Source organism: Hemiscyllium ocellatum, chromosome 11, assembly GCF_020745735.1.
Source record: "Hemiscyllium ocellatum isolate sHemOce1 chromosome 11, sHemOce1.pat.X.cur, whole genome shotgun sequence".
Taxonomy (NCBI): Eukaryota; Metazoa; Chordata; class Chondrichthyes; order Orectolobiformes; family Hemiscylliidae; genus Hemiscyllium; species Hemiscyllium ocellatum.
Window position 1 is genome coordinate 1,900,634 of NC_083411.1, and position 25,694 is coordinate 1,926,327.

Consider the following 25,694-nt stretch of genomic DNA (forward strand, 5'->3'; position numbering starts at 1 on the left):
GTATTCTGGCATTGGAGGCAGTCCAGAGAAAACTCACTCAATTAATACAAGATGTGGAGGGGTTGCATTTTACGAGTTGAGTTAGTTGGGCCTGTGCTACTTGGAATCTCGAAAGATGGGAGGCAGCCTTGTTGAAATACACAAGATTTCTTGGGGACTTGACAGGGATAAATGCAGAATGGTTGTTTTCCCTTGTGGAAGACTTTAGTACCAGAGGACATAATCTCCAAGGATCTCACATTTAAGACAGATGATAGAGTTTCTTCTTTCAAAGGTCAGTGAATCTGTAGAATTCTTTACTGCAGAGTATGGGCCGTAAGGTATATTCAAGGCTAGGATAAACGATAACTCAGCAAGTCTGGCTGCATCTGTGGAGACAGAAACTAGTCTGAAAAAGGCTATTTCCTATTTTACTTGCTCCTATCTGTCTGGAGTAATGAGTGCTTAAATAGCTAAGTGTGTCGATTACAGAACTTGAGTATAGCTCAGATTTTGGGAATTGTTATGGGGCAAAAACAGCAAAATGGATTTGAGGATTATCAGATCAGTCATGATTTTGCTCAATGGTCTCTTTCTGGTCTGTTAGCTCAGTTGGCTGAATGGCTGGTTTGTGATGCAGAGTGACACCAGCAGCATGGATACCATTTCTGCACTGGCTGAGGTTACAATATAGGTTACTATTTCTGTTTCAACCTTTGTCCTCGTCTGAATGTGATGCCCTTGAGGTTGAACTAACACCAGTTGTGTGCGTCTCATGATCTAGTAAGATTATGACATCTTTACTTTGCTTTTTATATTATCTCTCTTTCAAGCCTACTCCACCATTCAGTAAGGCTAGGTGAGGGTTGATAATGCTCTTTGGGAGGGTTTAAACTAATTCAGCTGTGGGATGAGAACCTAAATTGTAGCTCCAGTGTCCAGGAAGTTGTGAGTAGTGAGGTTAGGAATGAGGTTTCAAGCTGGCAATCCCTTCCAATCAGGAAGGTGGTTTGAAGTATGTCTACTTCAACATCAGGAGTATCCAGAATCAAGTGGGTGAACTTGCAGAGTGGGTTGGTAGCTGGGACTTACATGAGGCCATTTTGGAGACATGGATAGAACAGGGACAGGATTGGTTGTTTCAGGATTTAGGAGTTTCAGTAACAATGGAAAAGATGGTAAAAGAGGGGGAGGTGTGGCATTGTTAAGTACAGTATTAGGGTGACAGAAAGGGCTTTGAGGACTCATCTACTGAGGTAGTATGGGCTGAGGTGTGAAACAGGAAAGGAGAGATCACTCTATTGGGATTTTTCTGTAGACCTCCGAATAGTTTTCAGAGATGTAGAGGAAAGGATAGCAAAGATAATTCTAGATAGGAGTGAGATTAATGGGGTAGTTATATTGGGGGCATTAACTTTGCAAATATTGACTGGGAATACTGTAGTTCAAGTACTTTAGATGGGTCAATTTTTGTTCAATGTGTGCAGGAGAGTTTCCTGACACAGTATGTAGACAAGAGTGAGGCCACATTGGATTTGAACTGGTTAATGAACCTGGCTATGTTAGATATGGATGGAGGTGAGTACTTTGACAGTGACCACAGTTTGGTTATGTTGACTTTAGCAATGGAAAGGGATAGGTATATACTGCAGGGCAAAAACTATTGCTGAGGGAAAGGCAATTATGATGCGATTAGGCAAGATTTAGGATTGGGAAGGAAACTGCAGGGATGGACACAATTGAAATGTGGAGCTTATTCACGGACCAGCTGTTGTGTCCTTGATAAGTAGGTACCTGTCAGGCAGAGAGGACGTAGTCTAGTAAGGAAGCCGTGGTTTACTAAGTAAGTTGAATCTCTTGTCAGGAGGAAGAAGGAGGCAGCTTATATTAGGATGAGGCCAGGAAAGACCAAAACAGAGAGCCAAGAAGAGCGAGTATGGGACCTGAGAAGTCATTGGCAGATAGGATCGAGGAAAACCCTAAAGCTTTCTATAGGTATATCATGAATTAAAAAAAAACACAAAGATTAGGGCTAATCAAGGATAGTAGTGGAAAGTTGTCCGTGGAGTCTGAGGAGATAGGGAAGGGCTAACTAAGTATTTTTCGTCTTTTTTTTTCCCACTGTTGTTGAGGACAGTACTGAGATAGAGGCTACTGGACTAGACAGGATTGAGGTTCACGAGGTGTTAGCAATTCTGGAAAGTGTGAAAATAGATAAGTCCCAGACCAGATGGGATTTATCCTAGGATTCTCTGGGAAGCCAGTGAAGAGATTGCAGAGTTTTTGGCTTTGATCTTTGTTGTTGTCTACAGGAATAGTGCCAGAAGACTGGAGGATAGCAAATGTTGTCCCCTTGTTCAAGAAGGGAAGTACAGACAACTCTGGTAATTGAAGACCGATGAGCGTTATTTCAGTTGTGGGTAAAATGTTGGAAAGAGTTATTAGAGACAGAATTTATAATCATTTAGAGAGGAATGAGTTTATTAGGGATAGTCAACTTGGTTTTGTGAAGAGTAGGTCGTGCCTCACAAACCTTATTGAGTTCATTGAGAAGGTGGACGAGGGTAAAGCGGTCGATGTGGTGTATATGGACTTAGTAAGGTGTTTGAAAAGGTTCCCCACAGTAGGCTATTGCATAAAATAGAGGCATGGGATTGAGGGTGATTTAGCAGTTTGGATCAGCAATTGTCTAGCTGAAAGAAGACAGGGTGGTGGTTGATGGGAAATGTTCATCCTGGAGTTCAGCTGCTAGTTGTGTACTGTTGGTCATTTTTATAAATGACCTGGATGAGGGCATAGAAGGATGGATTAGTAAATTTGTGGATGACATTATGGTCAGTGGAGTTGTGGATAGTGTTGAAGGATACTGCAAGTTGCAGAGGGACATAGATAAGCTGCACAGCTGGGCGAAGAGGTGGCCAATGCAGTTTAATGTGGAAAAGTGAGGTGATTCGCTTTGGAAAGGGCAACAGGAATAAAAAGTACTGGGCTAATGGTAATATTCTTGGTAGTGTAGATGAACAGAGATCTCTGTTTCTATGTACAGAGGAACCTCGATTATCTGAATGAGACGGGCAGGCACTATTTTGGTGGCATAATTGATTATTTGGTTTACTGTGAGGTCTGCTCCCAGTTCAAAACGCACACTGCATGCGAGACCCTGTCCTGGGACAGGCTAAGCAAAGACATGCCAGAGAATTCCTAGAGGCCTGGCACTCCAACCACAATGCCATAAACAAACACACAGATATAGATGCCATCTATCAACCCCTCAAAAAAACGAACAGGAAATAACATCACCACAAACCCCAGGAACCCCATCCAGGAGAAAGATATAAATCGAAAGCAGGAGACAACAGCTTCGCTTCACTTTGAGGTCGTCACTGATGATGTTACCGAGCCAGGTAATGAAACGTCTGGATATCAAACCTACAGCTCAGCAAGCAAACCTACACCCTAAACATTTGAATGTGAACAGCACAGCTGAAAAGAACTCAAGTGCGTTGGCATCTGTGGAGAGAGAAACTCTAGTCATCTGAAGATAGTCATATTTAACTTGTTTCTATTTCGCTCTAGTAGTGAATGTTCAACCTGCTAAGTGTTTCTAGCGTTTGATAGTATAGAACTTGAGTATAGCTGAGAAAAAGACATTTTGTCAAAGGTCTGTCTTGCATTATCAGGGCACTTTGCAAAAACCTCACCTTTCTTGGTGTGTTTTGCAAATTACCCTAATGAATGTAAGACAGGAACCTTGGACACAATGTCTTTTTGTTTTGAGTGATACACCATTTCTCTCATTCTGCTTTTACTTCAGAATTACCAATGGGGAAGGAGACTGGAAGTGGGTGGGGGTAGTGAAGAAGTACATGGACAGGAAGGGGTTGAATCGAGGTGGTCAGATGGGAAGGGATGGAAGAGAGGCGGTGGGAGAGACGTCCACTCTTTTTTTTTGTTACCAATCCATTTACTTTCTTTTGTTCAGCCAAGCAGCTTCTGAAAAAGTTAATTTGTGCATTCTGGAGTCTGGTTATATTCCCTTTCTGAGCTAGATAATTATAGAAAGCCTTTAATGTCCAATATGTGCACCTGATTAGAGAAATGTAAATTTAAATGTAAAACAGGAGATGAGGATTTCTTGGTGCCTGACTCTGATTAGGTGTGATATCTTTCAATAAAACATTCATCTTTTTTTCCATTGCACATTGGTTTCCTGAACTTGCCTCAGTGTGGTCAAGTGATCCTTCAATCATCTTGGGTCCATGTTTCTTTTTTAAATGCATTTTAGTCTCTTAATGTCTTCGATTAAAATCAAATGGAATTGGAAATTAATATAATATAGTACAATTCAGTACAGTGCAGGAACAGGCCCTTTGGCCCACCAAGCCTGTGCCAATTCCAATTCCTTTAGATTTGCTTCTTAATACCCACGTGCGGTTTGTATTCCTCCCTTTGTCTTCCGTACATGCCTGTCAAGATATACCTTCAATACTCCAAATGTGCCTGTATGCCACCGCTTCCACATGCAGGGTATTCCAGACACACACACACACACACACACACCTCTTTGAAACATTTTTCTTGCACCTCTCTAAACTTTTACTTCTTTCATCTTTGAACTTGTGCTCTCTCGTAGTTGACCTTTCCACCCTGGGATAGAGCCTCTGACTCTCCACACTATCTGTGCCTATCATAATAACGTAGACCCCTCTCAGGTTGCCCCTCAGCCTCTGTCTTTCCAGTGAAAAGAGTGTTTCCAACCTCTCATCATAACTAAAACCTTCTAGATCAGACAACATTCTGGTAAATCTTCTCTACACCCTCTCCAAAGCATCCATGCCCTTTTTAGTAGTACGGTGACCAGGACTGCATGCAATATTTCACGTGTGGCCTAATTCTGGTTTTTTTGTCCAACTGGAACATGAGTTCCCAGCTTTTATATTTGATGCTCTGGCCAATGAAGGCAATGAAGTCTGCTGCCTTGGCCACCATACCCACCTGTGTTGTCACTGAGGGATCTGTGGACCAGTACACCGATATCCCTCTGTCAATGCTCCTAAAGGTTCTGCCTTTTATTGTATAATTTGCATCCGAGTTTGATCTTTCAAGGGTATCACCTTGCATTTGTCTGGAATAAATTCGATCTGACATTCCTCTGCCCAAATCTGCACTCTATCTATATGCTGTTGTGTGCTCTGACAATCCTCCTTACTATCTGCAACTTCACTAATTTTGGTGTCATCCTTACAAATTTATTAATCAAACCACCAACATTTTCCTCCATATCATTTATAGATATTACAACAACAAAGGTCCCAGCACTGCTTGCAGAACACCACTACTGATCTCCTTTCTGAAAAGCACCCTTCCACAGCTGCTTTCTATGTGACCAATTCAGTTTGGTATCCACCTAGCCAGCTCACCATGAGACTCTACCTTGTCTCTCTACCAGTCTGCCATGAAGGTTACTTGTCAAATGCCTTACTGAAGTCTATGTCAACAGCATCCACTGCCCTTCTCTCATCAATCAGTCTTGTCACTCCTCAAAGTTGACCAATCATTCTTGTCATTCATGCCTAACATGCCTAAAGCTAGCAAGTTCATTCACTTCCTAATCCTGTGTCTCGGTATCTTCCCCAGCAGCTTCCCTGCCACTGACATAAGGCTCACTGGTCTGTAATTACCTGGATTATCTCCGTTTCCCTTCTCAAACAAAGGAACAACCTTGCTGAAGATGTGTTGCTGAAAAAGCGCAGCAGGTCAGGCAGCATCCAAGGAGCAGGAGAATTGACGTTTTGGGCATGAGCTTTTCCAGCAACACCTTTTCAGCTCTGATCTCCAGCATCTGCAGTCCTCACTTTGTCCTAAAGGAACAACCTTGCCTGGGGCTGAAGGTGCAATGATATTTAAGACCCCAGTTGTTTCCTCCCTTAGCTCCCACAGTATGTTGGGATAGAATCCTGTCCGGCCCTGGGGCAGACCCTGATATTTCGCGACACCCAACTCTTCCAATCCTCCATTATGTTGACTTGCCTGAGAGTATTCACACACCTTGGGGCTGCATGGTGGCTCAGCAGTTGGCACTGCTGCCTCATAGTACCAGGGACCCGGGTTCAATTTCCCCATTGGGTGACTGACTGTGTGGAGTTTGCACATTCTCTCTCTGTCTGCGTGGGTTTCCTCCCACAATCCAAAGATGTGCTGATCAGGTGATTTGGTCATGCTAAATTACCCATAGTGTTAGGTGCGTTAGGGTAAATATAGGATAGGGGAATGGGTCTGGGTGGGTTACTGTCGGACAATTGGTGCAGAATTGTTGGGCTGAAGGGCCGGTAGGAAATCTAACCTTTCCCTAACTTGAGCATCCCTCTCTTTGGTGATCGATGTAATGTACTCATTTAGGATCTCACTCATTTCGTCTCGCTCCACACAACCTTCCTCCTTTATCCTGATCAAGGATTTATGCCTGAAACATTGACTGTCTTGCTCTTCGGATGCTGCCTGACCTGCTGTGCTTTTCCAGCACCACTCTCTAACCTTGACTCTCAATTCCAGCATCTGCAGTACACACTTCTGCCTTCCTCCTCAATGCTTGAATGGGTCTAATCTATCTTTAGCTGCTTCCTTGTTCCTAATATATGTATAAAATGCCTTTGGATTATCCTTAACCGCGCTGTACAAGAACATTTCGTAGCCCAATTTACCTCTCCTAGTACCCACTTTGAGTTGAGCTGCACTCCTCCTTCCTTTCTCTATGTTTTCAAGGGCTTCACCTGTTTTTAGTTGCCTAGACCTTGGGTATGCTTCCTTTTTTTGACTAAGATGATTTCCCCTGCCATTCAAAGTTACTGAATCCTGCCATTCCTACCCTTTATTTTCACAGGAACTTGCCTGTACTACACTGATCAACTGGAGAGACTCCTGTCTGTCAGATTTGGATTTGCTCCCAATCTACATTCTCCAATTCTTGTCCAGTTTGGTTGTAGTTGACCCCCACCCTCCCAATTTAAGTTGAGTGGGATGCTGGAAAAGCACAGCCAGTCAGGCAGCATCCAAGGAGTAGGCAAATCAATGTTTCAGGCATATACCCCTTTATCCTCCCATTTCCCTATGCCCGTGTCAGTTGAAACAAAACACAGACACAATTTAGTCTTACCACCTCCATCTTTATTCCGAACCTTGGGTGGAGAGAGAATGATCACCCATGTGCACAGAGACATGAGTTCTCGGTCTTCTCTCAAACAGCAGTTTCTTAATGAATTATATAGTCACTTACAGTGAGGAGCATTCAGATAAGGCAGCATACATGTTGGGTGACTATTACAATCAGTGAATGGAAATAGTAAAGATTAAGCCATCTGCTGATACACAATGAATGTTCTTAACCTTGTTAACTGGCTTCACATAAAGAATACTTTTCACCTTGTTAACTGACTTTACATACTGAATGCTTCTTTGTCTTATTAAATGGCTTTATGTAATGAATGCTTTTTCACTTGTTAAACCACTGTCCTTGTCTCCAGCACCTCATTGTTTATTGCAAGTTGTTATCTGCATTCCTGATGAAGGGCTCTGGCCCGAAACATCAAATTTCCTGTTCCTTGGATGCTGCCTGACCTGCTGTGCTTTAACCAGCAACACATTTTCAGCTGTTATCTGATCTCTGTCATGAAAGCTGAGCATTTTGTCTTACACAACCCAAAACTTGGTTCTTTCCCTACCTGCACAACTTTATACACATTCTCATCTCCATCAGGAATGGCCTCAATTCCTCCCCAATTTAACACTTTCATCCAAAGTTTGCTGTTGTCCTTATCCATAAGTACCAGAAAACCAATGGAATTATGATCACTGTTCCCAAAATGCTTCCCATTGAAATATTGATCACCTGGCTGGGATCACTTCCCAATACTGGATGCAATATTGTCCCCTGCCTCATTTGGACTATCCGCATTTTGTTTCAGAAACCTTTCCTGGGGACACTTAACAAATTGCTCTCCATCCGAACCCGTGGCATTAAGGGAATCCCAGTTAATATGAGGGGAATTGAAGTCACTCACCACAGCAACCCTGAAGCTTTCCCATCTTTTCCGAATCTTCCTATATCTTACACTAGGAGGTCTGTAGTACAATCTTGACATTGTGATTGCACCTTTCTTGTTCTTGCTGCAACATCTCTCCAGGATGTCCTTCCTCAACACAGCTGTGATATGCTCCCTAACCAGTAATGCAACTTTTGCTTCCACCTTTGTCTTTTTTAAGAAAAAAATCCATATCCCAGAATGTTAAGCTGCCAATCCTGTCCTCATTTCAGTCAAGTTTCGCAGGTAGCAACGACAAAATCCTTGCAAGTGTTAATCCAGGATCTACGTTCATCTATGTTAGCTGTTATACTGTTTGCACAGAAGCAAATACAGTCCCTACCTCCAGTTCCATCAAGCTCAGCAGCTTCTCCCTGACTTCTCTTCCTTTTGACTATATTTACCTTAGAGATCGGGGAAGAATTTGAGTCTATGCTTACTGGCCGGCTGCTCTGGTTCCCACCCCCCTGACGCACTAGTTCAAACTTTCCTGAGTGGCACAGAAGAATCTCCCTGCAACGATATTGGTGCTCTGCAGTTTCAGTGCAACTCATCGTCCTTGTCCAAGTCCCGTCTGCCCTGAAAGACATGCCAATGATGTATGTCTGAAGCCCTCCCTCTTACACCAGCTCTTCAGCTAAGTCATGGAAATGTAGTGTTCAATTATATTCTGCCTCTCTTTCTAGACTCAGTATATGACACAAGGAGTCATCCTGCGATTACTACTCTCTAGGTTCTGCTTTCTAATTTACTCCAACTCCCTGAATTGTCATTGCAAGACCTTGTCATTCTTCCAACCTTTATCATTTGTGCCAATGTAGACAACGACTTCTGTCGGTTTACTCTCCCACTTCAGAATGTCTAATGTACCTGCTCAAGCATTCATGACCCTGACACCAGAAAGGCAACCTATCATCGTGGAGATCTCTTATAGCTACAGAAGTGCTTATCTCTGCCCTGACTATCAAATCTACAATTACTGTTGCTCTATTACACTTTGTCTCTCCCTACAGCAGGGCCAGTCATGGTGCCACTGCTCTGTCTCCTGCAGCTGTCATCTGGGCCACTCCTTCATCAGTATCCAAAACAGAATTCTTGTTAATAAGGGGCAAGGGACTCCTGCACTGATTGCCTGCCCTGTCTAGTGGTCTTCGATCCATCTTCCTGGACGTTGGGTGTGACCATATTTCAATAACTTCTATCTGTGACACTGTCTTCCATTTGTGTGCTCCTTTAGTGACTCTAACCGCTTCTCAAGCCTATCCATTTGGTGAGCAGCTGAAGCTGGGTACACTTCATTGTCATTGTCAGGGTTGCTTTTGGCATCAATGATTGCCTCAGATGTGGTCAACAACTGGCCCACTGTACCCAAACCTACTTCCTGTACTAATCAAAAGATGAGGCGAAAGTGAGTACTGCAGATGCTGGAGATTAGAGTCAACATTAGAGTTATGCTGGAAAAGCACAGCAGGTCAGGCAGCATCCGAGGAGTAGGGGAATTGATGTCTCAGGAATCAAAAGATGAACTAACTGTATTGACATTACGCTAAGTAACTGTACTAATAACACATATTGTGGAACCAATATTGTGGCAGAGGATGTTTACGGGCGATATGCAAAAATGTTGCCTAGTAGAGGCTAGAGAATCTCCTGCGGCAACACCTCACAATGGGATCCTTCCAAAAACTCTGGTGTATATTGCACTGTGTAGCATCAAACACACTCTTGGGTCTTGTCACAGGCCTTAGGAAATGTTTATCTTGTGACCTTACTGAAATTTTTTTTTATTTTGGAATTCCAGCTCCTTTGTTTCATTACCAGAAAAGCTTCCTCTTTTCCCTAAACTTATAAGCAAGTTGGAGGGAGGATCTCCGAGTTGATCTGTTCCTGGGTCTGCCTAAGTCTGCTAGTCCAGGGCCATGCCATCTGTTCACTGATTCTTTGCAATTTTTTGAATGATCTTGAATTGCATGGTGCCCACTCGTATATGCTAAGTCTTGGCTGTGATTTTAAAATAATTTTGGCCATATAGTTCCCAGTTCTGCTGGCCTTCCTGGTTATAATTCCATCGTGGATGTGTTGTAAAAAAATTTACTGGGATTCACTGTCTTAGTCGTGACCCCAGTTATTTTACCGTCATCCATGGAGTATCTTAGAGTTCCTGGGCTGAAAATGTGTTGCTGGAAAAGTGCAGCAGGTCAGGCAGCATCCAAGGAGCAGGAAATTCAACGTTTCGGGCACCTCACTTTCTCCTATCTTAGTGTTCCTGCCTACCTACTTCATTGATTGTTGTTATTTTCATTAATAAGATTGATAATGTATAGTTTGGGGGGAAAAACAAGTTAGTTCAAATGATTTTGCTCATAATGAACTTAATTATATTTTAAAGTTTAACTTAGATCAGAGGTTTTAATTAATCTGCCAGTTGTTATTTTGGTACCATTCACTGAGGACTTAATTACAAGTCCTGGTAACTTGATACTCCATGATGTTCCATGGTTTCTTTCAGGATAATGTCTCACTTTATTGATAGCAGATGTCAGGGTCACTGTCCTGTAAATTCCAGGCTTGTTCTTTTACCCTTTTTAAAAAAATATATTTTTCAATAAGACCACGTTGTTATGGGCTCAGAGCTCAGCACAGCAACAACCACTCGAGTGGTCCCTGGGTCACTGACCAGAGCCTTGTATGTAGACAATGCAGAGGAAGCTTGCAGCCTCTAATGAGAGAGCACCTTTTTTCTTTCTGTCCCTCCTTTGCTAATTAGTAGCACAATCTCCCAGTGGGTGTTTTCACTCACCATTTCCCTTTCAAACAGTTGGCTCTGCAAATTCCTTTGTCATCAAAAGGGAAAAAAACTGCCTTCAAAAGTATTGAAAAGGTGCATCCTCAGCTAGTGAATGAAAGACCGGATTGGGGTATTTATAATTTGATTAGCAAACTGTCTGAAGAAAGCCAAAACAACTCATCCACACTGGTGCCAGATCAGTGCTGAATTATTTTTGTTTTGCTTCTTCACCTATCATAGTTGTTAGTGTGTCTGCTTCTGTGTGTGGGAGTTTTAGAAAGAGGTAGAGTTAAGTTAGCAAGAATAATATATTGCTATTGATTTTAAAGACTATTTGATTGCAATAGTTTTCTTAATGGGACCTCTGCATGTTCCTTTTAACAAACAGGTAAAATCGAGCAATTTGTGGTTAAACAAATTTTCACATTTGTGACCACTCCTTGTAGCTTGATTTCGTGATTTTAGTGATTCCTTAAATAACCAATAAATTTCAGTAATTCTGTTCCAAGTAGCCTTTGTTCTTTTTTAAATTAGTGAGCAATAAAGGGTCTATGGGTATAAAAACCATATTGGAAATACATGGAAGCAAGCATAGTCCCAGACTGCTTTGTGAGAGATGATAATTCTGATATTAGTCTGAGGGTCTCTCTGCCTTGGGGAGGGAATACCAAGGTTGAGAAGGTGGGGCCTTGTTGGAAATACATCAGATCAGAGAGCATCTATTGAGCAACAATGAAAGCTTCACTGGAATGGATGCAGACTTGGTGTAAACTCTGTCTCTATAAATGCTTGTCGATAGACAATAGGTGCAGGAGTAGGCTATTCGGCCCTTCGAGCCAGCACCACCATTCATTATTATCATAGCTGATCATCTTCAATCAGTATCCTGTTCCTGCCTTCTCCACATAACCCTTGATTCCACTATCCTTAAGAGCTCTAACCATCTCTTTCTTGAAAGTATCCAGAGACTTGTCGCCTCCACTGCCTTCTGGGGCAGAGCATTCCATTTATTCACCAAACTCTGGGTGAAGAAGTTTCTCCTCAACTCTGTTCTAAATGGCCTACCCCTTATTTTTAAACTGTGTCCTCTGGATCTGGACTCACCCATCCGCTCAAACTTGCTTCCTGCCTCTAGAGTGTCCAATCCTTTTAATAATCTTATATGTCTCAATCAGAAGCCCCCTCATCCTTCTAAACTGAAGTGTATACAAGCCCAGTCGCTCCAATCTTCTTCATTTATATCATTAATGTATATTGTAAACAGCTGTGGTCCCAGCACCGAACTTTGTGGTACCTCACTGGTCACCGCCTGCCATTCTGAAAGGGACCTGTTTATCACAACTCTTTGCTTTGTCAGCCAGCCAGTTTTCAATCCAAGTCAGTGTTCTGCCCCCAATACCATGTGCCCTAATTTTGCTCACTGATCTCCTATGTGGGACCTTATCAAAGGCTTTCTGAAAGTCCAGGTACACTATCCGGCTCTTCCTTGTCCATCTTCACAGTTAAATCCTCAAAAAATTCCAGATTTATCAATCTGTAAATCTATGCTGACTCTGACCTACCCTGTTACTGCTAGCCAAATGAGTTGTCATTTCATCTTTTAAAGAGCAACGGAGAATAACTAAATTATGAAAATTTCCCAGTCCTCCAGCTTTGCTATGTTATACTACTACTCTTTTATCTTTGTACAGTCCTTAACTTCCCTTGTTAGCCATGGCCACCCAGCCTCCCCTTAGGATGAACTGATCCTGCACCTTCTGCATTAAATCCAAAAATACCTGCCATTGTTGTTCCACTGCCATCCCTGTTAGAGTATTGAACCCACATCAGCTGATGGCATCCACATCTTGTGAATGATTAAAAAGAAATAGCTGCTGCTTGATTTGCTGAGTATTTGCCGTATTTTTCTGTTCCTTCAGGTTCCAAGTATCAGTGTATTTTGTTTATATAAGGGGCTGTTGATGACTCAGTACCCAGCTGAGTTATGTTTATTTAACCTGTTGTGCAGTGACTCCTCTTTGATGTATTCGTGTACAAGGGCTCAAGAATCGAATATCCAAGCTTTTTTTTTGCTATTGCAAAGCCATACTTCTGGAACCTGCTCTTAGCCCAGACTTCGCAGCAATTCACCACCGAGTGGTGAAGAAGGCATACAGGATGCTTGCCTTCATCCTCCCAGCACGTAGAATATCGAAGTAAGAAAGCCTTGTTACAACTTCATAAAACATTGTTTAGGTCTCAGGTGCAATTGTGGTTGCAACACTGTGGGAAGGACACAATTCCACCAGAAAGGTTGCACTGGGATTCACCAGGATGTTGCATAGGATTAAATCTATTATGAGGAGAGCTTGGGTAGGTTGGGTTTGTTTTTCTTGGAACAAAGGACACAGAGGGTATTCAATTGAGGTATGCAAAATTATGGGAGGAAACAAAAAGATTTTCACAATACTCTTTTCCCATGGCAGACATGTCTGAGACTATATTGCAAAGGTTTAGGATGAGGAGCAATGGTTTGAGAGAATGTATTCACCCAGAGACTGGTAGAATTATAGGATGTACTGTCTCAAAGGGTAGTATCTTGAGGCAGATACTCATTTTGAGGTATCCGGATCAGTACTCAAAATGCCATGGCATAGGCGGTGGACCAAGCGCAGGTAGATAGTGATGGACAAAAGGGCCTGCTACTCTGCTGTATGACTCTGACAATGAATTTAAACAAATAAGTGACTCGGAGCAAATTTTATTCGAGACAAAAACCATCTAAATTCCTAATTAGAATAGTTTGGTTAGGGTCTATATATATCAAAATCACGACTTTTCAAAGTGTTCTGAACACCGTCTGGGATTACACTTTGGCCATGAAATTGTTCTCTTTTGGTAGTGTTTTTAACCTAGAATGCTCAAGTTCAGTGCTTTGTGCAGAACATGACATTGATGGAAGTTGGAGTTTGATCCAGTTTTGATGTCTTTGCTGTTATGTCCAAAAATGATTCAATTTACACGTTTCTATTTGCTCATGGGGCATGGACATTATGATATAATGTCCCTAATTGCCCAGGGAATACAGTCGTTGAGTTGCTGCTGTTACTTAGCATATTTAGGTCAAAATAGCAGATTTTACAATGGTGAGCCAGATGGGTTTTTACATCGATCAATATGAAGTCATTTTCAAGTTTTACCATTGCCGTGGAGGGATTTGAACTCCTGTCCACAGAATATTAATTAGCCTGAATTCTGGATTTCTGGTTCCATGTCGTTACCACTACACCATACCTCCCCGTCTTACAATGAGATGATTATAAAACGGTGTTAAATGGCATCAGTTATCAATGTCTAAGCTAATTGAAATTAGGAAACTTTAAAGGCTCATCAGAAAGGGCATTTCCCTTTTTTTTGATGGGAAAGTTGTGAAAGATCGAGTGCGCCACGGAACACTATTTTAAAATAAGAGAATAAGGGACAGGGCAATTATGATTGAGATAAAGAATTTCCTCACCCAGCGACTAGTTTCTGGAAGTCTCTATCCCAAAGGCTCTGTAGTTCAGTATGTTCTGGACTGAGATTGATAGATTTGTAATATTAAAAACATCAAGCAATACAGAGTGCATGAAAATTACATTGCAACAAATCAGGTGCAGTCTTATCGAATGGTGGAGCTGGCTGAACGCTCTGCTCTGACTTCTATTTTTAGTGTTCTCGTAGAGCAGGGAAGGTAGCCATTTGACTCAGTGTGCCAAGCTTCGTCCATTCCCTGCTGTTTCCAATAGCCCTGTTAATTTGTCTATTTTCCAGGATTTATCCAATTCTCTTTCGAAGTGTAGCTTTAAATTTGCTTTCAGCCTATGTATTTGAGATCATCTTGTCCAAAAACCTCTGAAGTTATTTTGCCAATCATCTTAAATCTGTGTCCTTTGATTATGGACCCTCCTGTCAGTGGAAACTGATTCTTTTCTCAAACTTTTATCAAAACTGTTAATAAGTCATGGACCTAAAACTGGAATATTTATCATAACATTTCTCTGCTTTACTTACCTTATCTCACTGTTACGTCAGTTTCAACACATTTTGTGGCATAAATTCTGTAATCTCTCACCTTAAGAAGACTATTTTGTTGGTATTGTTCAAAGCATATTTTCTTTCTTTTTTTGACTACAAGTTGATATGCATAATACTTTGTTCAGTTCATTGTTCTATTACGTCATACAATCTAAAGTCTGAGGTTTTATCTATCCTTACAGAGTAAGGACTGAACATGCAGCCTTACTGATTGTGTGTGATTTGTAACTTCTCCAACTCCGAGTGTCAAGGCCATGACCCTCCTTATTTGCACTTGAACAGTGAGGCTGCGGCAAGTGGTAAGGAAAGTATCATGTAGCAATATAGTTTTCCGAGTAAGGTTTGGATATATTTGGATATCCAAAGCAATTCCATAAGCTGTACCAAATGAAGCTACTTAATGCAATAAGAATGCTTGACATTGGAGGTCATAATATTGATATACTGACTTTGGAAGTAGTCTTGAGTTCATTAGGTTGATTCTGGACAAGGAGAGATGTTTTTGAGGAGAGTTTGAGTAGGTTGGAGCTATACTTGAGTTTGGAAGGAGGAGAGGAACCTTACCAGACCTATACAATTCTTAAGGGATGTAACCAGGTAGAAGTAGAGAGGTTATCTCTCCTTTTGGAGACCATGTAGGACCGGAGGGCATAGACTCGGGGTGAAATGCTGCCCACTTCAGGCAAAATGACTAGGAATAATTTGAGTATAATGGTCTATTTCTGTTCGTGTTTTTATGATGAACTTTCTTGTATACTGTTCAGTCTCGATGTGTATGAAAAAATGGGAAGCCATAATAGTATTGTGCCCTAGTGTATCAAAAGCTTTACAAATAAAAATGTTCTTTGTTTGTATTAAATTTTGCAGATGATGTGTGTTTGTGTAAACGATAAATGTTGTGTGAATTGTAATATTTTGAATAAGTAGACTGCATGACCTCGAATTTATCCTTTATTTATTTCCCTCATGTATTGTTTGGTGAGAAGCTTGGATATTTCAGCAAAATGGTAATTTGGATACAGCAGTAGAATTGTTGATGATCTCAGATGCAAATACTTAAACGGATTTATTTTATTTTCAGTCAAACATTGAAGTATTTGTAAACAGATTGGACTCTGTGGAATCTGTCTTACCATATGAATATGATGTGTAAGTACATTTAAGAATTTATCAGTTAATAATTTAATGTAAATTAGTCTATATTTGAATACATTTTTGCATAACCATTTCATAGTTGTTCCAAAAGTATGGCTGATTAGTTACCTTCTCTGTCCTGGATATTGTTTTTGCTTGTTAGTCTGTGTTTGTGAGGAATACATCTCAAACTAATCCATGATTTTTTGACATTTGGCCCATAGGGTATGGTCCAAGGAAGAATTCTTTTGCAAAATTATGTATCTGGATCTAAACCCTGGTGTTTCTTAAATGATCCATTAATAAGAGATGGGGTGAATTAATTTCCTTGCACATTATGAATTGTTTTTGGCTGCTGTGGAATTCACCTGGACTGTCTCAGACTCCTCCCTCCACTTCCTAGACCTTTCCATTTCTATCTCAGGCGACCGACTCAACACAGACATCTACTACAAACTGACTGACTCCCACAGCTACCTGGACTACACCTCCTCCCACCCTGCCCCCTGTAAAAACTCCATCCCATATTCCCAATTCCTTGATCTCCGCCGCATCTGCTCCCAGGAGGACCAGTTCCAACACCGCACAGCCCAGATGGCCTCCTTCTTCAAGGACCGCAGATTCCCCCCAAACGTGATCGACAATGCCCTTCACCTCATCTCCTCCACTTCCCGCTCCTCCGCCCTTGAGCCCCGCTCCTCCAACTGCCACCAAGACAGAAACCCACTGGTTCTCACCTACCACCCCACCAACCTCCGTATACAACGTATCATCCGCCGTCATTTCCGCCACCTCCAAACGGACCCCACCACCAGGGATATATTTCCTTCCCCTCCCCTATCAACGTTCCGCAAAGACCACTCCCTTCGTGACTCCCTCGTCAGGTCCACACCCCCCACCAAACCAACCTCCACTCCCGGCACTTTCCCCTGCAACCGCAGGAAATGTAAAACTTGCGCCCACACCTCCTCCCTTACCTCTCTCCAAGGCCCCAAGGGATCCTTCCATACCGGCCACAAGTTCACCTGTACCTCCACACACATCATCTATTGCATCCGCTGCACCCGATGTGGCCTCCTCTACATTGGGGAGACGGGCCGCTTACTTGCGGAATGCTTCAGAGAACACCTCAGGGACGCCCGGACCAACCACCCTGTGGCTCAACACTTTAACTCTCCCTCCCACTCCACCAAGGACATGCAGGTCCTTGGACTCCTCCATCGCCAGACCATAGCAACATGACGGTTGGAGGAAGAGCACCTCATCTTCCGCCTGGGAACCCTCCAACCACAAGGGATGAATTCAGATTTCTCCAGTTTCCTCATTTCCCCTCCCCCCACCTTGTCTCAGTCGGTTCCCTCAACTCAGCACCGCCCTCCTAACCTGCAATCTTCTTCCTGACCTCTCCGCCCCCCCACCCCACTTCAGCCTATCACCCTCACCTTGACCTCCTTCCACCTATCACATCTCCATCGCCCCTCCCCCAAGTCCCTCCTCCCTACCTTTTATCTTAGCCTGCTTGGCGCACACTTCTCATTCCTGATGAAGGGCTTATGCCCAAAACGTCAAATTTCCTATTCCTTGGATGCTGCCTGACCTGCTGTGCTTTAACCAGCAACACATTTTCAACTGTGGTGCAATCTATCTCAGCTGTTAGAATATGAACAGAGTATTGTTGGATGTGGACTGGCCTGGAGACATCACGATGGAATCTTTGACTAAAGGTTGTTGTCAGGTTTGTAGTTAGAACATTAATTTGGTGGATAAAAGCCTCGAGGCAAACCTTTTTATAATTGCAATAATGTTGTGTAAAGGTAGAACAGCAGATGTATGTGGTCCGCCTCTTCACTTGTCGCTGGAATGTGAAGTACAGGTCGTTCTTCTCTAATGCAATGGTTGGGTTCTTCTGCAACCCCACACGAGAGAAAAATCCCCCTTTTAGAAATAGTACTTTGTGTTGGCAGTGAGTTATAGGCTTAGAGATGATTTGCAATGACATGCTTGTTGCTTAACTCCTCTCCTCCCTATCTTAGTCACAATTTTAAATCGATGGTTTCTTATTGCATGCCTGACCATATTGACCAGATAAGTTATGAATAACAATGAAGAGGTACTATGATAATTGCTGAAGTTGGTAAATGAAAATGGTGAGTGTATCGAGCACAGTCATCATGGTTTCATGAAGTAGAAATTCTTCACCAGTTGCTGAGAATAAGCATTCGATTGCAGCAGGCATTAAGGAAGGCATTTATGTTGGTCTACATAATGAGAGGATTTGAGTACAGGAGCTGGGATGTCGTTGTGCAATTATACAGCACATGGGTGAGGCCCCATTTCGTACATTTGTGCAGTTTTGGTCTCCTTGTATGAGCTTTCTTGGTATAAATGGGTGGCATGGTTGCTCAGTGGTTAGTATTGCAGCCTTGCAGCGCCAGGGATCTGGGTTCGGTTCCCACTTTGGGCAACCGCGCACACTCCACACAGACATTCTCCGTGTCTGCATGGGTTTCCTCCCGGTGCACCAGTTTCCTCCCACTGTCCAAAGATGTGCCGGTCAGGTGAGTTGGCCATGCTAAATTGCCCATAGTGTTAAGGTGTCAGGGGTAAATGTAGGGTCGGGGAATGGTCTGTGGTGGGATTTTTTTGAGGGTTGGTGGACTTATTGAGCCGAAGGGCCTGTTTCTCCACACTGTAAGGAATCAATCCAAGTGGAGTGCAGTTAAGACTTACCAAATTCCTGGGAAGACCGGATTGCCACAAGAGTGATTCAGTTAAGACTGTTTTCCCTGAAGTTTAAAAGAATAAGGGTGATCTCCTAGAAGCCTATAAAATGCTAACAGGACTAGACAGGTTAGATTCAGGCAGGATGTTCTTGATAGTGAAGTCGTCCAGAACCAGAGTTTAAGGATAAGAGAAAAATTTACGTCTGAGATGAGAAGGAAGTTTTTCACCCAGAATGGTAAACCTGTGGAATTCATTACACCTCCCACCCCCCCACCTCAAAGAGGTTGAGGCCAAAACAAAACAATGTAGGATCTCAAGAAGCAGTTGGTTAAATTTTAGGTCGGTTGAGATTCAGTGGCAGATATTTTGGAAACATTACATTTCAGCAATAATGCTTTCAAAGAGAGAGAGAGACACACACACTGTAAGGGAAGGATGCAGCATCCTTGACGGACTAAGGAGGTCAAAGATCCCACCAAGTTGACAGAAAAAGTGAAGGATTGGATAGAATTTTTTTCAAATTTCAAGAATCTTTATAGGAATAAAGGAAAATCAAGGTATGAGAGGAAGTTAGTTGGAAATAAAATCTAATTAGTCATTTTAACACTTTAAGAAAATAAATAGATAAACTTCAGATTTATTTGCAAGTAACTTTGAATCAAGTATGTCTCAGGAGCTAGCAATGAAAAGAGAAGTGGCATATGAATTAAATAAGTATTTGCCAGTCTTCACTGTGAGAGACACAAATAACAGTAGAAATACTTGCAAATCAACAGATGAAAATGTAACAATGCTGGGTACCCTTTTGGTAATTTAAACCAGACTCTCAGAAAAGCTCTGATTGCCTCGTAATCTGTAAAAGTATGCATGAGAAAGAACTACCAAATTCCACTATTTAAAGAAAAAAATAAGTTTGTTCTTTAACTAAAAAAAATCAAATAACTATATCTACACCATCATCTTCCTTCTGTCTTGACAATTTATGTATCTCCCACTCTACAGCATGATATTGATCTGATAAAAACCACCTTGATAAGGTTTTACAAAAAATTCAGATTTCAAAACCAGTGGTGTCGATTCTCCTTTGTATCTTCCTCTAGATTTTTCTGGGTCATTTCTTTGGTCTTCTGCTGCACAGATTTCATATGAGCAGGTACCTTTCAAAGAGTGGTTCTGCAGGCAGTCTGTTTGTTGGTGCTCTTTGCTGCTCTAACCAACTGTTCAAAATGCCCAATTTTTATACCCTAAAACATCGGATCTTCTCATTGGTTTGATGTTGTCAAAATAGTAAAATTCAAATTTGATTGGACTTTGGTATCTTGGGGCAAAATTTAAACTGGCTAAATTCAAATTTGTTGTCTACCAAAACAACTCAGCTATTTGCTTCATAGCCAAATGTTACATTTTAATTTTTTTCAGCACACTCTGCGCTTGTTAAGTCCTTGCCAGCTTTCATTCTTGTAGGTGCGTACTGTACCTTGATAACAAAAGGGAGGGACTAATTTCAAACAATTGGGAAGAGTAATAAGAAAATGATTAGATCTGAATGCCAACAGGTCCCTGGATGCTGGTGGACTTTATCCTGTCAGCAAAATAGGAAATGCCTTCGAGTTTCCCAGATTTTAGGAAAGTCTCATCTGATTGAAATATAGCAAAAATAATGCCTCCTTTTGGCGAGGAAAACCAAAAGCAAGTAACTGCAAGTTAGTTAGCTAACATCTGTTTTGGGGAAATTGGAATCTGTGTTTGGCCTAGAACAAGGTATCTTAAAAGTCTTAATTCAATCAAGTAATCAATATGGTTTTGTTAGAGGGATATCTTGCCAACCATCCTGAAGTTCTTTTAAGTCAGTTCTAAGCTGATAAATGGGAATTAGTATATATGGCACAAACAGAAATTACCAGTGAAACTCAGCAGGTCTGGAGAGAAAGTAAGAGGTTGTTTTGAATCCTGTCTCCTTCAGAACATAGAACTCCGTTTTCTTCACAGATGTTGCCAGACTTGCCGAGTTTGTCCAATGATTTGTTCTTCAATGATCTCTATGTACAGTTTTGTCTCATTTCAGTATCTATGTGGGTGTACATGGACTTTCTCAAGACACTATATATCAAAAGTTAGTGAAGTTATGCTAGGGCTAACATTATCATGCGCAAAGGATTGGTTAGATAATGTCACAGATCGTTGTCCTAAATAGGCTTTTTTTTGATTAGATATAATGAGTGGAATGCTACCAGGGTCAGTGCTCGGGAACTAAACTCTTTATAATCAATACCAATGACTTTAATGAGCAGATTGATGGTTTGGTTGTTGAATTTGCTGATTACAGAAAGGAAGGTAGGAGAGTAAGTTGTGGCAAGGGTGTAAGGAGTTTTCGATTTATTACAAATAGGTAATGAGTGGGTAAACATCTTGTAGAGTGAGTACTATGTGGGAAAATGTGAACCTGTCTTTTGGAAAGAAAAGGGAAACCAGCATATTATTTAAATGGAAAGAAATTGCAGAACTGGTACAGAGGGATCTGGATATGAAAGTACGGCAAGTGATTGGAAATACGAATGGAATACAATTTATTGCAAGAGAAATGGAATGTACAAGTAGGGTTGATTTGTGATAGTTGCACTGGACCCGCTGACCTGCCCACCAACACCCACATGTTGTTGAAGAATGTAAAATGATTTTAGAACTACTTGATATTTGGTCCATGTTTTTGCTTCTTAATCAAATCCTTTGACTTAAAAGTCTGAAGTTTATTGCTTAAGATCTCTCTTTTTCTTCCCATTTAAGGAATACTGCATTTTCACTTTTGTTTAGTCATCGATGTAAAGCTCAGGAAAAGGTCCTTCAGTCTACCATGTCCATGCTGGTCAGAAACGACTACCAAACTATTCTAATTCCATTTTCCAGCGCTTGTCCCATAAACCTTGGCATTGCATGTGCACATCTAAATAGTGCTTGCATGTTATGAGAATTTCTGCCTTGTCCACTCTTACAGGCTGTGAATTCTAGATTGCCAACTCCCTTGGGGGTTTTTAAAAAAAAAAAATTTTCTGGAATCTTCTCTAAACCTTTTTGTCCCTGACCTTTATCAGTCTGTGCCCCTTGCTCTTTGATCCCTTCATCAAGCGAAAAAAATTCTTTGAGTACCTTACCTCTGCTCACAATTGTATATACCTCAATCATGCATCCTCTTAAGGAAAATAACCCCAGTCTGTCCAATCTCTCGCCATAACTGAAGCTGTTTAACCCAGGGAGCATCCTGAGAAATCTCCTCCACTCTCTCGCCAGTGCAATCATATCCCTCCTATAATACGGATTATGGAGTTGCACACAATACTCTGATGTGGCCTAACCAATATTGTGTACAGTTCCAGCATAGCTACCTCTTAAATTCAATACCTTAGCTAATAGAGGCAAGTATACCATATGCTGCCCCAGTCAGACTTACTCCCCTGTCCTGATAGCTTTAGGCACACCAAGGTCCCCCCAGTCTTTGGTGCTTCCCAGTGTCCTACCATTCATTGTGTATTCCCTTGCCTTGGTTGCTCTGCCCAAGTGTCACCTCACATTTATCCAGTGCATTCTGTTGGTCACTGACAACTCTGTCTCCTAGTGTTTGCTACATGGATATTTTGAAGTTGGATTCTAAAGAGAACTTTGGCTAAATGCTCAGGAATTTGAAAGGCCTGTCTTTTACTTGGTTCATAGGACAAAAATGTTCAAATGACAATGTTCAGATCTTTTGAAATCTTTTTTAAAACGTGTTTAATTCGGGTAACGTCCAGTTTGACCATCGCAATTTGATTCCTCCAGTTTCTTTATCATTCAAGCAAAATATTGCTGTAACCTGCTATAAGAGTAAAAATGTTTGTGGTTTTTGTTTTAAATGCTGGAAAATAAATTGGGATATGGAATTACTGTTCAAGAACTGTAGTGATACTGCTTGGATGCTTCGGGCATAGTAACTTTGCGTCAATCAAATATAATGCTGTGTTGTTGTGTTTCACAATTTTGCTGATAAAGATCATAAGCTGCCCACTTCCAGGACGTGAGGTTATTTTCCAAGGAGCTTGTTCTGGATAATGCCACTTATGCATTCTCCAGAGTTCATTTTCAGTGTTCAGAAAGTTGCTTTTTGGGATTTGTTCTCAGCCCCCTCTAAACTCCTTTATGTATAATATGATATTTGGGAACCAGGCAATATGCAGAATAATGAATGTATTTTCATAATTCTCTTGGTTTTCATTTTATAACTGTATACACTACACACTCTGGACCAGATGACCATAACCATCTGATTCTTAGGTTTGGCCAGTTAAACCTAACATTTGCACGCCCAGATGATGAAGACTGGCTGTAATCCTCCACCTCAGGATGGACAAAACTCTTTTTCAGAGCACAAACCACAACTTTTGAATCATTCACTGAAGACAAAATGAGCTCGATCTAATTTTATTGCTGCGAATCATCTTGCAAGGTCCCTGGCTGTAGTCCCCCTGCTTTTTGGGAAGTTTTACAATTTGGTCAGCTGACCGATCAGAAGCACGATTTGTTTAAAAAAAAACACCCTGCCATGGAGTTTGGTAGACTCTTCACATCTCTGGACTTTCTGGCTGCTTCAGCTGCCGCAAGTCTCTCTGGTAATATCAATCCATCTTTTGTCATATTAATTCTATGTTGCTACTAATATAAATTAGTAGAAGGGTGACGTGGTGGCTCAGTGGTTAGCACTACTACCTCATAGCACCAAGGGTCCCAGGTTCAATTCCAGTCCTTGGGTGCCTGTCTGTGTGGAGTTTGTGCATTCTCCCTGTATAAGGGGCGGCACGGTGGCACAGTGGTTAGCACTGCTGTCTCACAGCGCCTGAGACCCGGGTTCAATTCCCGACTCAGGCGACTGACTGTGTGGAGTTTGCACGTTCTCCCCGTGTCTGTGTGGGTTTCCTCCGGGTGCTCCGGTTTCCTCCCACAGTCCAAAGATGTGCGGGTCAGGTGAATTGGCCATGCTAAATTGCCCGTAGTGTTAGGTAAGGGGTAAATGTAGGGGTATGGGTGGGTTGTGCTTCGGCGGGTTGGTGTGGACTTGTTGGGCCGAAGGGTCTGTTTCCACACTGTAAATAATCTAAATAATCTAATAAATGGCCTGAAAGGTTGAATGTCATCTGGCCAAATCACATCTTTAAAAAAACTCTAGTTTCCACCAGATTAGATTAGATTCCCTACAGTGTGGAAACAGGCCCTTTGGCCCTACAAGGCCACACTGACCCTCTGAAGAGTAACCCACCCAGACCCATTTCCCTCTGACTAATACACCTAACACTACAGGCAATTTAGCATAACCAATTCAACTGATCTGCACGTCTTTAGACTGTGGGAGGGAAGTGGAGCACCCGGAGGAAACCCACGCAGACACAGGGAGGATGTGTAAACTCCACACACGGTTGCCTGAGGCTGGAATCGAACCTGGGTCTCTGGTGCTGGTGTCTATCTTAGTGAATGATCTTCCTTCATCACAGAAGGAAACCATTTAGCCCATCATCTTTGAAAAAGTTAATCAGTTAGTTTCAGCCTGTGCTCTTTTTTTCTTCTCAGAGTCCTGCAAATGTTTTTGGAATCAGTTAATTATGACAGTCTGGTAAACTTCCTCCAAACTAAAGAGAATGTACAGGTTGCCAAGCATGGAGAGATTGGGAGGCTAGATTTGTGTTCACTGGAGTTTACAAGAATAAGAGGTGATGTATTTGAAAAATACAGAATACTAAGGGGATAAACAGGTAGATGTTAAAATGTTTTCTCTTACGGATGAATTCAGAACTACGGTGACTTTTTAAAACTCGGCCACCCAGCAAAACTCTTTCTCTCAAAGGGCCAAGCAGTTAGGAGGGTTAATGGTTTCATTGTGAAAGACCTTGAATACATGAGCAAGGATGTTTTGCTGCAGCTATATAAGGTTGTGTTGAGACCACACTTAGTGTGCAGTTTTGACCATAAGTCATTGGAGCAAAATTAGGCCTTTCAGTCCATTTGAGTTTGTCCCATTATTCAGAGCAATCGTGATTGATCTTTTCCAAATAACCCGTGATTGCTTGACTGTTTAAAATCCATCTCTGCCTTGAACATAATTAATGACCCAGCCTCGACAATCTTCTGCAGTTTAACAAAATATTCCATAACTTCATTTTCCTTTGAAGAAACTCCTCGTTTCTGTCCTAATTGGGTTACCCCTTGCTCTGAGATTATGCCCTCTGGTCCTTGACTTTCCCACAAGAAGCAACAACTTCTCCATATCTACCATGTCAAGTCCCCTCAATCTTGTTTCCATAAAGTAACTTCTCATTCATCAAAACCCCAATAAGTGCACTCCAATCCTCAAGACTGAGTGTTTTTGGGTATGAGACAATATAGATAACCTTCTCTGGACTACCTCCAATGCCAGTATATATCTCCTTTTTTAATAAGGGGACCAAAACTCTTTTAAGTGTTCCACGTGTGGTCTAACTATTGCCTTGTCGAGGGAGGGAGAGGATCCAGTTGTTGTGGTCTATTTTGGCACAAACAACAAAGGCTAGGAAGGAGGACCTGTTTGGGGATTATTGAGCACGAGGTAGGAAGTTGGGGAACAGGTCCTCAAGGGTCATAATCTCCAGATTACTGTCTGAGCCACGTGCTAATTGGCATAGGAATAAGAAAATTGGGGAAGTAAACATGTGACTAAGACATTGGTCTGGGAAAGTGGGTTTCCATTTCCTGGGACATTAGCATCAGTTTTGGAATCGCCCCGATTCCAAAACTAAGGGACTCAGAAAACGGGAGGATGTAGATAGGGTAGAGAGTTGGGTTGGGTTGGAACAGTGGCAGATGATTTTCAATCCAGACAAATGCATTCAGGCAAGACTAATTCTAGAGCGAATTATACAATGAACAGAAGAGCCTTGGGA

General features: G+C 41.8%; 1 protein-coding gene across 1 annotated transcript in view; it reads left to right on the forward strand.

The window, feature by feature from the left end:
- The window catches only part of LOC132820350 (transmembrane 9 superfamily member 2-like), a 120,439-nt gene that overhangs the window by 2,914 nt on the left and 91,831 nt on the right, over positions 1-25,694 (forward strand). The window contains exon 2 of the mRNA XM_060832387.1: positions 15,983-16,050. Coding sequence (XP_060688370.1) covers positions 15,983-16,050 — 68 coding nt within the window. The remainder of the gene's footprint in view (positions 1-15,982; positions 16,051-25,694) is intronic.